General features: G+C 35.4%; 1 protein-coding gene and 1 pseudogene across 1 annotated transcript; one reads left to right on the plus strand and one right to left on the minus strand.

Moving 5' to 3' along the window:
- Positions 1 to 2,806: 2,806 nt before the first annotated feature.
- On the minus strand, positions 2,807 to 3,849 carry LOC101144624 (etoposide-induced protein 2.4 homolog; annotated as a pseudogene).
- An 8,505-nt stretch (positions 3,850 to 12,354) lies between these two features.
- Positions 12,355 to 13,299, plus strand: LOC101145011 (olfactory receptor 10T2-like). The gene has a single exon (XM_019037957.3). It carries the CDS (start codon positions 12,355 to 12,357, stop codon positions 13,297 to 13,299), a length of 945 nt encoding a protein of 314 aa, XP_018893502.3.
- The last annotated feature ends 2,080 nt before the right edge of the window (positions 13,300 to 15,379 follow it).

Genomic DNA, 15,379 nt, shown 5'->3' on the forward strand with positions numbered 1-15,379 from the left:
TATCTTTGGTACATACCTAGGAGTGGAGTGACTCTGCCACATCATAGATATAAATTTAGCTATTTATAAACCTCCAAGCTGTTTTTCAAAGAAGTTGTACCATAATTCAATCCTACCAACAATGTTGTAAAAATTCCAATGGTTTCTTATCTTATCCACCTCTAGGCATTGTCAGTTTTTTAATTTATTACATGTATAGATATCTATCCTTTTAGTTTTATTAGGCATTCTTTTGAAGAATAATTATATTGAGCATTTGTATGTCCTCTGTGGCTATTTGTATATCTTGTTTTTTGAAGTGTGTGTTCAAACCTTTGACCATCTTTTAATTATGTGTCTTCCTTTTTTATATAAGAGATATATATTTATTCTGGATACAAGCTCTTTATTAGGTATATATTTTGTAAAGATGTTAGCCTAGCATGTGAATCACCTTTCCATTTCATTAATCATTCCTTTTTATATAAATTTTTGAGCTATAATTTTATATCATGAAATCTATACTCTTTATTTATATAGTCCAGTGATTTTTAGTATTTTCACAGAGTTCTACACCCATCAAATTGCCTAACTTTTTAAAAGCAGAAGTTTTTAATTTTGACATAGTTCAATTTATCATTTTTTTCTTTTTATGATTCATGTTTTCTGTCTCCTGTCTAATAAGTCTTTGTCTACTCCAAGTTGAAGAAATTTTCCCCTGTGCTTTCTTTAAAATGTGTACAGTTTTGACATTTTTAAGTTGCAATGTCTATATGAGGTGTAATTATGTATGTGGTGGTGTAAGGATCAACTTTAATTTTTTTTTGGATGGGTATCCAATATTTCCAGAACAGTATGTTGAAAAACTATTCTCTCCTTATCAAACTACCTTGACAACTTTATTGAAAATCAATTAAGCATATATGCATAAGACTATTTCTATAATATACATTCTGTTCCATTGATTTGTATGTCTATTTTTATGATAATATCACTTAGTCAATGTCATTCTATAGTATGTCTTGAAATCGTGTGCTAATATATTTTAAATGTTTTTCTACATTTCTAAATTGCTTTGATTATTTTACATGCTTTGCATTTTCATATGCATTTTATAATCAATGTGTCAATTTCTAGAGAAAAATCACACCAGGATTTATATTGTGATTGTGTTTAACTATAGATCAAACTGGGGGGTAATTGCCATCCTGACTATTTTGGGTTTTTCAATCCATGAAAATTGTATACCTCTACATTTATTCAGGTCTTCTTTAATTTTTCTCAACAACTTTTATTTTGGTTTTCAGTTCACTTAACTATTTCATGGTTTTGAGAGCATTTTATAGAGCTTTTCTAATTTTGATTTTTACTTTTTGGTGCTATTCTAAACAAATACAATTGAGTTTTGTACTGTTGTAAACTTATGACCTTTTATTCTTGTATTTGTTTTATTTTATTGCAGTTTCAAGGTGTACATATGCAGGATTGTTGCATGGATAGATTGTGTACTAATGTGATTTGGACTTCCAGTGTAACCATTACCCAAATAGTGAACATTGTACCGAATAGATAACTTTTCATACTTCAGGTCCTTTCCACCCTCCCTTTTTTTGGAGTCTCTGATGTCTATCATTTCCATCTTTATGTCCATGTGTACCCAATGTTTAGCTCTCACTTATAAGTGAAAATATGTGAGATTTGGTTTTCTGTTTCTGAGTTATTTTACTTAGGATAGTGGCCTCCAGCTCCTTCCATGCTGCTAAATAGGACACAGTTTTATTCTTGTTATGGCTGCGTAGTATTCCACAGTGTATATATACATTTGTGTGTGTGTGTGTGTGTGTGTGGAAAACCAGCTCATGTTTAACTGTGACATTTTAAAATTGTACAGGTATTTTGACAACTGCCCCCCACATTTAGTCTCTTAAAATGACAGGAAAACAGCAATCAATCACATGTTTAATACATTTACCCCTTCGGTTCCTATTTTCAACATCCAATATTCCTTTGAAATATGAAACAGACCTGGCAGTGGCCAACAGCACATTTCTGCTCACCGCCTCCCACCCCCAATGGAGTTGAAAAGTTCAGGTTTAGTGTTGTAGCAGTGGCACTTGTCCAGAATTGGTACCTCTCCATGGTTGGAGGACTTTAAATGTACCAGTGAAAACAGCTTTTCCCCCTTCAAGGGGAAGAAAAAATATCACTCCTCAAAACCCAGCAGATCTGGCTGTGAGATCTTTCCTCCTATCTCATCTCTTCAGGCTTTTTTTTTTTTTCCCCCAGTGGAGCAGGACAGACCAAAACCTAACCTGAGTTACAAGAAACAAGACAGTAATGGCTATAAAGGGAGTGACCAGAAGCAACTGGGACACTCCTTTACCTCCCATACCCAATGTATGTGCCTGGCAGAAAAACAACAAAAATAACAAATCCACAAAATACAAGTTGGAATTACAAAATCCATTTATCTAAGGGTGGTAGAAGGCAGGATGGAAAGGTGGGAGGGTAGATGGCACAGAGAGAAAAACAAAGTATTCAAATCAGTCCAGGCACAGGGACTGGCAAATGCTAGAAAATAGCTGCAGTAAAACCTGTGGTCCTTTTTAGACTCATGGTGATGTTAAAAATCCACACACTGGTGTCAGGGAACATTATGCCTCACGTGCACCAGAGACAAAAATTCCAATTCCTCAGAGAGAAGGGAACACGCAGAGGGCCCTTGGCAGAGTGGGTCCTGTCTTCCTTGGCAGGGAGAGGTGAACAGGAAAAAGAGCTGCCACAGCCTCCTTCCAATCCCGCCTATCCCCTTTGGATGGCAGGCAACTCAGTGGCCTGCAACAGCCTTCAGTTTGGCAAGAGACGGATGAGGTGAAGGGAACATCTCTGCAGAAGTGGAGCTGCTCAGGGCAGACTGCAGGTAGACTGTCTTGTGGAAGAGTCTGTTGCTTAAGAAGACCACCAAGGAGAACAGGCACAGCTGGAAGAGATACGCTTTTCCAGGGGTCTTTGCTTCATTGGCGCTGATAATGAATAAAGGAAAGAGGATAGAGAAAAGGCAGCTGCTGATAGTATATGAGGACTGCATTGCTATGAGAAAAGCCAAGGGCAAACCAAACCCAAAGTAGTAAGGCCAATTGCTCTCTCTATGTTAGACAACTGCTGGTGTATTTCAATTCCTTTACTGAACCAACGATATTCAAAGCAGTACAGTGAGTAGAGAAGGGACATATGCAGGAGACTAACCAGCTGACCGACAAGATGGATGAGAAAGAGAATCACAAACATTCCCTGAATGGGGAAAAGAGCCTGCAGCAAAAGGTTGAAGAGCATGTCAGCAATTATTTTGCTGACACTAGGGAATGGGTTAGGCTTCCTCCCTGATACCTCAATTGTCAGGTCAGCTATATCCTGGAACCAAATGGCATTCACTACTTTGCTAAGCACAAACAAGGGGAGCACCCAAAGAGCATTGAAAATTGACCTGAGGAAGAATTCCAGCCACTACCAAACATCTCCATGTAGTGATGGATCACCAATAATTTGGGCTGTTACTGACTGAAGCACAGGAATAAATACTCGATAAAACAAAAGGAGACTGAACAAGAACACTCCACCATTCCAAGCACAACACTGGAAAATTCTGCTAACAACACATGGCTCACTCTCTTGCCTCCACTCTATATGCTGGGCTCTTCTTTGGGCCAAGACACTACTTGCCTTCTTCAAGGCTGCTCCTCTCTCTTTTCCTGGATTTGAGCATCTAGCTTTGAGATGGTACAAATACCCCAGATGGAGTCTTTGATTCCTCTGGCAAGGTGCTGAAGAAAGGTTTTGACACTGTCAGCCATCTCTTCACCAGCAAACTATCAACTACACAGAGGAGAGAAAAGTGTGTCCAAATCTCTCATGAAGGACCCGCGGCTCCGCCATGAAGGCTCCGGCCCAGCCCCTCACCAACCACAGGCTCGCTCCACCAGGGCGCTCACATTTTCTTAATTCAATCCACCAGTGATGGACACTTTGGTAAATTCCATGACTTTCCTATTGTGAATAGTGTTGTGATAAACATTCAAATGGAGGTGTCTTTTCTTTTTTATAAAATAGCTTTTTTTTCCCCCCTTGGGTAGATTCCTGGAAGTGGGATTGCTGGGTTAAATGATGGTTCTATTTTTAGTTCTTTGAGAAATCTCCATACTCTTTACCACACAGGTTGAACTAATTTACATTCCCACCAGTAGTGTATAAGCATTTCCTTTTCGCATTCATGCCAATATCTGTTGTTTTCTGACTTTTTAATAATAATCATTTTGACTGGTGCAAGATGATATCTTATTGAGGTTTTAATTTGTATTCCTCTGATGATTAGTACTGTTGATTTTTTTTTTATGTTTGTCATGTATTTGCATGTCTTCTCTTGGGAGATGTCAGTTCGTGTCTTTTGCCCAGTTTTTATTGGGGTTGTTTTTTGTTTCATTGTTGAATTGTTTGAGTTTCTTGTAGATTCTGCATATTAGTCTTTTAAAAATATTTTATTTCATTCTGTAGGTTTTTTGTTTACTCTGTTGATTATTTATTTTGCTGTGCAGAAGCTTTTTAGTTAAATTAAGTCCTATATGTCTATTTTTGGTTTAGTCATATTTGCTTTTGGGATCTTAGTCATAAATTTTTGGTTTGGGGTTTTTTCTGTGTTTTTGTTGTTGTTGTTTGTTTGTTTTTAGGTAGAGAAGAGATTTCACCATGTTGCCTGGGCTAGTCTTGAACTCCTGGACTCAAGCCATCTGCTTGCCTCCACCTCTCAAAGTGCCCAGATTATAGGCATGAGCCACCCTCTGCAGCATAGTCATACATTATTTCCCTAGGCCAATGTCTAGAAGAGTTTTTCTGGGTTTTCTTCTAGGATTTTTATACTTTCAGGTTTTACATTTAAGTCTTTAATTTATCTTCATTTAATTTTTATATGGTGAAAGCTAGGAATCTACTTTCATTGTTCTGCATATGACTGGCTAATCTTCCCAGCACCATTTATTGAATAGAATGTACTTTCTCCATTGTTTATGTTTGTTGACTTTGTTGGACATCAGTTGGTTGTATGTATTTGGCTTTATTTCTGGGTTCTCTATTCTGTTCCACTGTTTGATATGTCTATTTTTGTACCAGTATTGTGTCATTTTATTTACTATGGCCTAGTAAGATAATTTGAAGTCAGATAATGTGATGCCTCTGGATTTGTTCTTTTTTAAAAAATTTCTAAAAACGGAACAAATACAGAGAGGCATCACACTATTTGTTCTTTTTGTAGGATTGCTTTGGCTGTTCAGGCTCTTTATGGTTTCACATGAACTTCAGAATGTTTTTCTAATTGTTGGAAAGAAGACCTTAGTAATTTAATAGGAATTGCATTGAATCTATAGATTGCTTTTAGCATGATGATTTTTTTTAACAATATTGATTATTTTAATCCATAACCTTGGGATTTTTTTAATTAGTTTGTATCATCTATAATTGCTTTTATCAGTGTTTCATACTTTTTGTGGATATTTTTACCTCCTTTTTAAAATGTATTACCAGCTATTTTATTTTTGTAGCTTTTATAATGAATTTGAGTTGTTGATTTGCTTATCAGCTTGCATGCAAAAATCAGAAATGCCACTGATTTTTGTACATTGATTTTGTATCCTGAAACTTTACTGAAGTCATTTAACAAATCTAGGTGTCTTTAGGGTTTTCTAGGTTACAATATTTCAACTTCATTAGCTTTATTTTTTCCTATTCAGTATGACTTCCGCAGTGGGTTTGTCATATACGGCTCTTACTATTTTGAAATATGTTACTTCAGTGCCTAGATTGTTGAGAGTTTTTATCATAAAGGAATGTCAGATTTTATCAAATGCTTTATCTGGATTTATTAAGATGATCATGTTTTTTTCTTAATTCTGCTTAAGTGGTGAATTACATTTATTGATTTGCATATGTTCAGCCATCCTTGCATTCCTGGAATAAAACTCAATTCATTGTGATGAATTATCATTCCTTGTGATGTTGGATTTTGTTTGCTAGTATTCTGTTAAGAATTTTTGCATCTATATTCATCAGGGATATTTGCTTGTAGTTATCTTCTTTGTTTTTCTGTCCTTGACTGATTTTGGCATCAAGGTAATATTGTTTTCATAGAATGAATTAGGAAGGAATACCTTCTCCTTGATTTTTTGGAATAGTTTCTGACTGTTAATCTATCTGGTCCTGGGCTTTTTTCTGTTGGAAGATTTTTTTTTTTAATACTGATCTATTTCATTGCTCGTTATTAGTCTGTTCAGGATTTCTGTTTCTTCTTGGTTCAATCTTGGGAGTTTGTATGTTTTCAGCAATTCTAGTTTGTGCACAAAGAGATAGTCATAGTAGTCTCTGATGATCTTTTGTATTTCTGTAATATCAGATGTAATGTCACCAATACCATTTTTATTGTGTTTATTTTAATCTTCTTTTTTCCTGGTTAATCTAGTTATTGGTCTATCAATTTTATTTGTTCTTTCAAAAAAATCAACTTTTCATGTTGTCGATACTAAGTATTATTTTTGTTTTGTTGTTGCTGTTGTCCTTTTTGTCTAAATCTCATTTTGTTCTCCTCTGATCTTTGTTATTTCTTTTCTTCTGCTAGCTTTGGGCTTGATGTGTTCTCATTTTTCTACTTCCTTGAGGTGCAACATTGGGTTGCCAATTTGAGATATTTCTGTCTTTTTGATGTAGGTGTTTTAATGCTTTAAATTTGTCTCAGCACTGTTTTTGCTTTCTCTCAGAGCTTTTGGTTTGTTGGGTCCCTATTTTTATTCCTTGAAATTTTTTTTACTTCTGCCTTAATTTAATTATTTACCAAAAAGTCATTCAGGAGGAAATTGTTTGGTTTGCATGTACTTGTGTACTTTTGAGAGTTCCTTTTGGCATTGACATTTAATTTTATTCCACTGAGGTCCAAGAAAATACGTGACATTATTTTGATATTTTTGAATTTATTAAAACTTTCTTTATGGTCAAGCATATGGTTAATTTTGGAGAATGATCCATGCACATGAGAAAAATGTATATTCTGCAGTTGTTGGGTAGAATGTTCTGTAAATATCTGTAAGGTCCGTATGGTCTAGAGTCAAGTTTAAATCCAGAGTTTCTTTATTCATATTCTGCCTCAATGATCTGTCTAATATTGTCAGTAAAATGTTGAAGTCCCTCATTATAATTGTATTGCTGTCAAACTGTTTTCTTAGGTCTAGTACTACTTGTATTATTTTTATATTACTGGACCTGCTAAATTCATTTACTAGTCTTTATAATATTTTTCTTTGTTTATTTAGGATTTTGTATGTAAACATTCACATTTTCTGTGAATAAATACAAATTTACATCTTTTTAATATAAATTATTCTTTCTTTTTTTGCTTATTACATTGGCTAGGAATTCTCATACACTATTGGATTAAAGTAATGAAACCAGACGTTCTTGTTTTGCTCTGGGTATAGAAATTACTTAACCTATACATTTGATTACCCAGGAAGTGCTATACCTTTATAAACAGCCTATGTGCACTTGATAAAAAATAATTTTCTGCTATTTTTGTGTGCATCTTTTTATAAATAGTAATTATGTCAAGCCTGTTATTGTTTGCATCTTATAATTCTTATGAATTTTTTTCTACTTATTTTATCAATTACATAAGAAGATATGTAGAAATATTTATAGTTTGGATTTGGCTTCTTCCTTTTCTGTCTTGTCACTTTGGGCTTCCTTTTTTTTTAACTTTTTATGAAATGCATATTTATATTTGACAATTAGAATTTTGTATTAATTTTTTATTATTAGCAAATGTCCATCTTTAGTTCTGTTAATATTTATTGTGCTGAAGTCCACTTGTCTCATGTTAATATATTCTTTCTGCCTTTCTAATAGTTAGAGTTTTGTGCTTTTTTTCTAGGACATTACTGTTATCTGAGACTTAAGATTTATTGTGGGTCTTTTGCAGAAAATATATAATTGCTTTGTTTATACAAATCAGGCAATCTCTTTTTATTGAAGTGTAAATAATTTACAGTCAATGTAAGTTTCATTTTGAGTGTGTTTAAGTCTACCATTGTTCTATGCGATGTCTCTTTGTTTCATTTATTTCTTGTTACTGTTTTCCTATTTTCTTGACTTCCATTGGATTAATTGAGTAATTATCAATATTCTGTTGTATCTCCTCTATTGGTTTATTAGCGATACATTTGTTTAATTTTTGTGTTTTGTGAGATATAAAATATGTGTTTTTAACTCATCACAGTCAACCTTCAAATAATATTGTAGCACTTTATTTATATTGTGATTTTTTATAGTATGCTTTCATTTCTCCCTACTGAGTTTTGTCCTAGTTTTGTCATGTATTCTACTTATAAACTTATAAAATAAATATTGTTGGATTGCAAAGGTATAAGAGGAGTTTGAGACCCACTTATTTTGGTACTAAATGTGAGAACTGTACTTCCTGTCAGTAATGCTGTCGTGCCCTGTGCTTGTACCTAGCTTAACCCTCTTTGCTTGTTGTAATTATTCACTTATTTCTTTATCTCATCTTCTAAACATCAAGCTTTTATCAGAATGAAGTCAGTAGCTCTAAACTTTCTGAAAATCAAATAAATTACATAAACAGATTGCAAACTATTCCAAGCCCCACCTAAAATATTTCTTATTTAGGAGATCCTAGGGTAAAGCCCCAAAATATGCATCTTCATGTGCACCTCAGGAGGCTCAAATGTATATGGGTCCATATGTCACCACTGGCACAGACTAAGCCATCATCGTGCCACCTTCCCCACTAAAACACTCACCAGAGTGCTTGGAGCATTATAGGTACTCGATGCATATTGATTAAATTAATGAACTAATGAATGCCCTGACAAAAGTCTACATTGATTAATATATTTGAAGAGATAAATCGAGCAGGTAGAGGAATGTAGAAAAGGTTAGACTGTGTGCCCTCTTATGATGCCAGTATAACTTATTCATAAATCAAGAGAGTTATAGAAAAAAATAACCTCATAATTCCACTAGCAACTTTAAGAAGGAAGAAAAAATTTGTCAAGAATGTCATGTATTTTATCACTTAAAACAGTCCATCTATGTTTAGCATCCAAAAAGCTAATGACTAAGTAAGTAACAGTCATCACTTTATTCAGCAAATGTAACCTTTCTCCAAAATGAATGATCAATGTAAAAAATTATAGTATTTAAAGCTATTCGTCTTTTACGCAGATCAAGTAAACCACATAATTTATCTACCCTTTTTTCTTCTTTCTTTAAGGTTGAATATTACATTTTTAATGCCTAGAGTCCAAGGAAGAACCTCCCTCCAAAGCCTCAATCCCCTGAGGCACCCCAAATGTATAAGACCCAGGGATTTTGCTGGAGTATGTGCTGTCAAGGCCACAGAGCTGCAAAGATTGGGGCTGTACAGTTACTTTCAGCTCAGACACCAGGCAGAGCTGTCTTTCATCTTTAAAAGCGAATGGCCCCTGGACTTTCCCCAGTAAGATCTGGGAGAAATATGCTACATGATATTTTTTTAATGTTTGTTTATTTCTCTCTCCTTTTTAGACTTTGATGGGATATGCGAAAAAAAGGAACATGGGATTGTGCTAAAACTGCCTGTGGATGTAAGTTTCTCCTTTGTACTAGAGTTGTAGGACCACTCTTTCTTATGAGTAATATCTGTCAATTTTCTCTAAAAATATTTTGAATACCAAAGAAAGATTCAGAGGCAGAAGAACTCATGGAAACCATGCACTGGTGAAGTGTGGGCCATAGCATCAGAATCTAGAGTGAAAGACAGGACAGAGACCATGTGGAGAGGGCAAAGATGCAGCTGAACAAAACCTGACCATGTGAACATGGGAGATATAGTAAATGAAGAGAATAACTAAGAGTGTAAACAGCAAAATATTCCTAAAATAGACCTAAACTAGGAAATAGGGAGAAACTGCCTAATGTGTACCTATATATGATGGGTTAATGTGGAAGAATAAGAGATAGGAGTGAATGGAAGAGTGGAACAGAAAGACTTGTGGGGATCATACAGAGTAAAGAAGACATTGATCTATTTCCTAAGTCACTGGTGTATAAGCACGCAGTGCAAAGGAAATATTAAAACTAGAACCCAGGTAATTCAAAAGACAAAACCCTAGATGGGAGACTTAAGGTATTTGGGATACAGTTCCTGCCTCATAGCTTATGCAACCTACATCTTGATATTTTACTTCTCTGGGCCTCTGTTTCTTCATTTATAACATGAGGGGGCTTGACTAGATATTTAACAGCCTGCCTGTATTGACCACTTATGCATCAGGAAATTCATTGTGGGCATTTGGTGCTCACACAAACTTTTTGGCTTATGCTATTATTATTGCCATTTTAGAGATTAAATAATGAGACCCAAAGTGATTTCCCCAACATTGTACATTGGCAGAGCCATGGTCTCAACCTAGGCAGTCTGACTCCAGAGCCTGAGTCCATCCAGCCTCACTATGCTGCCATTCTAACCAATGATCTCAGAGCAAACTGACAGGGAAGTGAATTCAAACAGGAATCAGTCATTGAGAGCTACATAGGGAAGCCTCTCAGCAGATGAATAATGAGTTGAGGTTTTGTAGGAAAGATAAATATTAATTCTGAGGGATAACAAAAGTAGGAAAGAAAATGTAATGTTATGTGTAGAAGCAGAGAGACAAAGTTAGTTATGTTTGATGCTGCAGCCAACCAGCTTGTCTACAACTGAGGGGCAGATGCGTGACCTAATGTTGAGGACAAACACACCTAAGATGGTGATGAGGACAGAGAAAATTCCAGAAACATTGCCATAAGCTATGTATTAAGTAATTCATTAGAAGGAAAATAAGACCCATAAAGATATATGATCATTTTATTTCAATAACTAAAGGCTAGCTGTCATTCATACAAATAATTTAACATTATTGTGAGTATCTGCAGAGGACAAATCAAGAACAATGGGTGACTATTTCAAGGAGGCATAGTTCAGCTCAGAAGTAGCCAAATAAACTATCTAGCAAGGGAACAACAGCCTGTTTTGGAAGTGAGTGACTTCTTAAAATTTGTCCTTGACTATGGACGTTGGACAATACTTCCTACATTGCTATAAAGAGGTTCACAGAATTGTACGCAGGTTGAGTTAGAAGATTTCTGATCTTTTTTCCAAAATAAAAATAATCTGATTGTCTAAGTCTGATATGAAGGTTTTAGCATTTATTTGATCTCCCAATCAAACCACAGATCTTCTTACAGATAATGATGAAAGTTCTTCTTAGAACATTATGGAGGCCTTTGGGAGGCCGAGGCGGGCGGATCACGAGGTCAGGAGATCGAGACCATCCTGGCTAACACAGTGAAACCCCGTCTCTACTAAAAAATACAAAAAATTAGCTGGGCGTGGTGGCGGGCGCCTGTAGTCCCAGCTACGCGGGAGGCTGAGGCAGGAGAATGGCGTGAACCCGGGAGGCGGAGCTTGCAGTGAGCCGAGATCGCGCCACTGCACTCCAGCCTGGGCGACAGAGCGAGACTCCGTCTCAAAAAAAAAAAAAAAAAAAAAACATTATGGAGGCAATGGAGATTGAGGCATAGGCCAGAAGAGTGGAGATCTCAGCCCAAGCCTCATAATGCTCTGAGGTTAATTTGAGCTTTAATTAGGTTCTTAATCTCAGATTCCCATGCACTGATGACAAGGGAAACCCCAATATGTGAGCCATCCCAAAGTCTTCACAATTGATCATGGGTAAATAGAATCTGAATACTTTTAAGTAGATTAAAATAGTTCCCTACATCTGAACAAGCATTATTTGAGTTATGTATATGAGAGACTGGGTACATCACTTTTTACTTGTTTTGTTTGTTTTTCTGAATCAGATTTTTATAAGGTATTAGCAAAGATAGGTGATTTTTAAGGACTGTTACTGTCATGTGGGTAAGCAAATGGTTTAATCTTATTGAGCCTCATTTTCTTCTTCCATACAATGAGAGTATTTAATGAGATGAGGTCTAAATCACATTTTGATTTTACAGTATGAACTTTCTAGGCACATAGGAATACAGAGAATGGAAATAACTTACAAAAATAAAAATAAATAATTTCAGATATCTTTGAATTGGGATATGTCACTATTCATGTCCCTTGACCCTTCCCTATACCCTGATCTATGTACTTAATGTGTGTTATGTATTTTTTCAGACCAGTATTATCAGCTTTTTACAGAAACGCGAACTGAGTATCTCTAGGGTCATTTCACTTTTATCAAATTCTCTCCTTCTCAATTTCAGCTTACCTAAGTCTAATTACACTGACCAATGAAAAGACAGAACCAGAGCTTGATCACTGAGTTCATCCTTATAGGCTTCTCAAACCTGGGGGATCTGCAGATCCTTTTCTTCTTTATCTTCCTATTAGTCTACATGACCACTCTGATGGCCAACACCACCATCATGACAGTCATTCACCTGGACAGGGCTTTGCACACTCCTATGTACTTCTTCCTCTTTGTCCTTTCATGTTCTGAAACCTGCTACACCTTGGTCATTGTACCCAAAATGCTTACCAACCTGCTATCCACAATTCCAACTATTTCTTTCTCTGGGTGTGTGGTCCAGCTCTATTTATTTGTGGGCTTGGCTTGTACCAACTGTTTTCTCATTGCTGTGATGGGCTACGATCGCTATGTTGCCATCTGCAACCCTCTTAACTACACACTCATTGTCAGCCGAGCCACCTGCATGCAGCTGGTTCTAGCCTCCAGCTTTTGTGGCTTCCTGACTTCTGTGATTGTCAATATCCTGGTGTTCAGTGTGCCCTTCTGTGCCTCCAATCGGATCAACCACTTTTTCTGTGACATTTTCCCTGTCATAAAACTGGGCTGCACAGACACCAACCTGAAGGAGATGGTCATCTTTTTCCTCAGCATTCTGGTATTGCTGGTTCCCCTTGTGTTGATATTCATCTCCTACATCTTCATAGTTTCCACCATCCTCAAGATCTCCTCAGTGGAAGGACAGTGCAAAGCCTTCGCCACCTGTGCTTCCCACCTCACAGTGGTCGTCGTCCGCTATGGCTGTGCTTCCTTTATCTACTTGAGGCCCACATCCCTGTACTCTTCAGACAAGGACCAGCTCGTGGCAGTGACTTATACTGTGATTACTCCACTACTCAACCCCCTTGTCAATACACTGAGAAATAAAGAAGTAAAGATGGCTCTGAGAAAGGTTCTGGGTAGATGCTTATATTCGAAAACTGTATGAATGGGCCGATAAGGCAGTAAATTACATTCATGAAAGTTTCCTAGATAGCACTTCAGATCTATAAACAGATTTGTCCTTTTCTTAAGACTCCTTGACAAAAAAAAAAAAAAAGAGAGAGAGAGAGAAAAGAAAAGAAATAAGGACTTTAGGTGATCTTGATTGTTTATATCAAAAAATTTTTTTCATGTTAGCCTGTATCCACTGCAAAAGTTATACCAATTGGTCTCCAGAAAATTATGTGAACATTGAAACTTTCCATAACACAAGCTACATTGTTTTTATGCATTACAAGTGTTTGCTTTGTCAGATCAAAACTACAAATGCTGCATTATCTTTTTGAGAATTCCCAGATTGTTGATACTCCTTTTACAGTGAAAGAAACAATATTTTCTAGAAATAATTTACTGCAGTTATTTCTTTATTAAACTTATATATACTTACACATACCTACATATGTGTGTATATATATATGAATGTGTGTGTATATATATATATATATATATATATATATATATATATATATACGTGTGTGTATATTTATATAAAGTTTAACCCACTTCCCATTTAGGAAAACAAAAAGTGCAGTTCTGTGCCATTATTGAATTCTCGGGGCAAACGGGAAATGGGTTAAAGCAAATGGTTTAATCTTTTTGAGCCTCATTTTCTTCTTCCGTAAAATGACTATATTCAATGAGATGAGCTCACATCATAGTTTGACTTTACTGTACAAACCTTCTATGCACATAGTAATACAAAGAATAGAAATAACTTGCAAAAATAAAGATAAATTACTTCAGTTATCTTTAAATTGGGGTATGTCACTATTCATGTCTCCTGATTCTTCTCTATCCCCTGATCTACATATGTATATATATACACACATATATTATATATATATATATGTTTAAAAAGAAATATATGCAGTAAATTGTTTCTAAATAATGAACATAAATTTGCTTCTGGAAAAATGAGGGGGGTGGTGTTAAAGTTCTAAGAGGTCGATGATAGAATAGAAAACACAGACTTTGGAGTCACAAAGACCTGGATTTTAATCTTTATTTGGATCATTTTCCAGCTAAGCCCCTTGTGCCAGGTTTAACTTCTTTTATTGTTAGTTATTTATTATGTAACAAAGGACCTTTAATACCTCCTCAGTGGGCCATTGCAAAATCTAGTTAAATTAATAGATGTAAAACAATTCCATGCTTGCCTGAGAAAAGGTATTGAAAAATTGCTTCTGTTTTTACTTCTCTTTCATTTTCTTTTCTTTATTCTATAATCTAGGGTTAGACTCTATGTCAGATAAAGTGTAAAAGTAAGTTGACCATTCAAGAGCCCTGCACTGTTTATGCACCTGCTACCATATGCAAGGCATTGAAGCAAGCACTGTAGCGAGTACGATGAAGAGTAAAGCACAGTCCCTTCTTTTCCTCATGCCTCACTGAAAGAAAGGGTCAAATTTTAGTCACCCAACATAGGTGCATCATATACATTTGAATGAGTTTACTGTGGCTTTTGCTAAAGGTGTGTTTCAATAAAACAATGGAATTATGTTAATATCAAAAAATTTCATTTCTTAGCTTTTCACTTGAGCAACATGCAGTTTAATAAGTCTTGCTTGGGAAATAGATTATGTGGATTTAGAAGGAGGTTTCTTCACATACTTGTAAGTATAAAACAATAACTTAAACACTATACATTGAAAGTGATCAAAATAGGGTTGCTGTAAGAATTAAATGGGGAAATTCCTTAGAATATTTAGCACACAGTTTGAAACATATGTATTTGATATATTTTAATTATTATTCGTATGCTATATGTAATGTTGAGAGATAAAGAAAGACATTAGAATGCAGAATATAAGGAGAAGGAAGAAGAAAAAAAGCTAGGATTGAAAGAAGGGAGAAAAAGAAAACAAATAAATAAAAGAGTGATAGAAGTCTTAGTTGAATTTACTAAATGCTAACATGATTTTTTTTTTACTACCTGGAAAAAAAATGCTACCTGTAGCATTTTTTATGTGCCACACCCAATAGTTTGGCAATGAGTGTCCTAAGGATAAAACTGAGTTGCTAATGTA

Source organism: Gorilla gorilla, chromosome 1 (assembly GCF_029281585.2).
Source record: "Gorilla gorilla gorilla isolate KB3781 chromosome 1, NHGRI_mGorGor1-v2.1_pri, whole genome shotgun sequence".
Taxonomy (NCBI): Eukaryota; Metazoa; Chordata; class Mammalia; order Primates; family Hominidae; genus Gorilla; species Gorilla gorilla.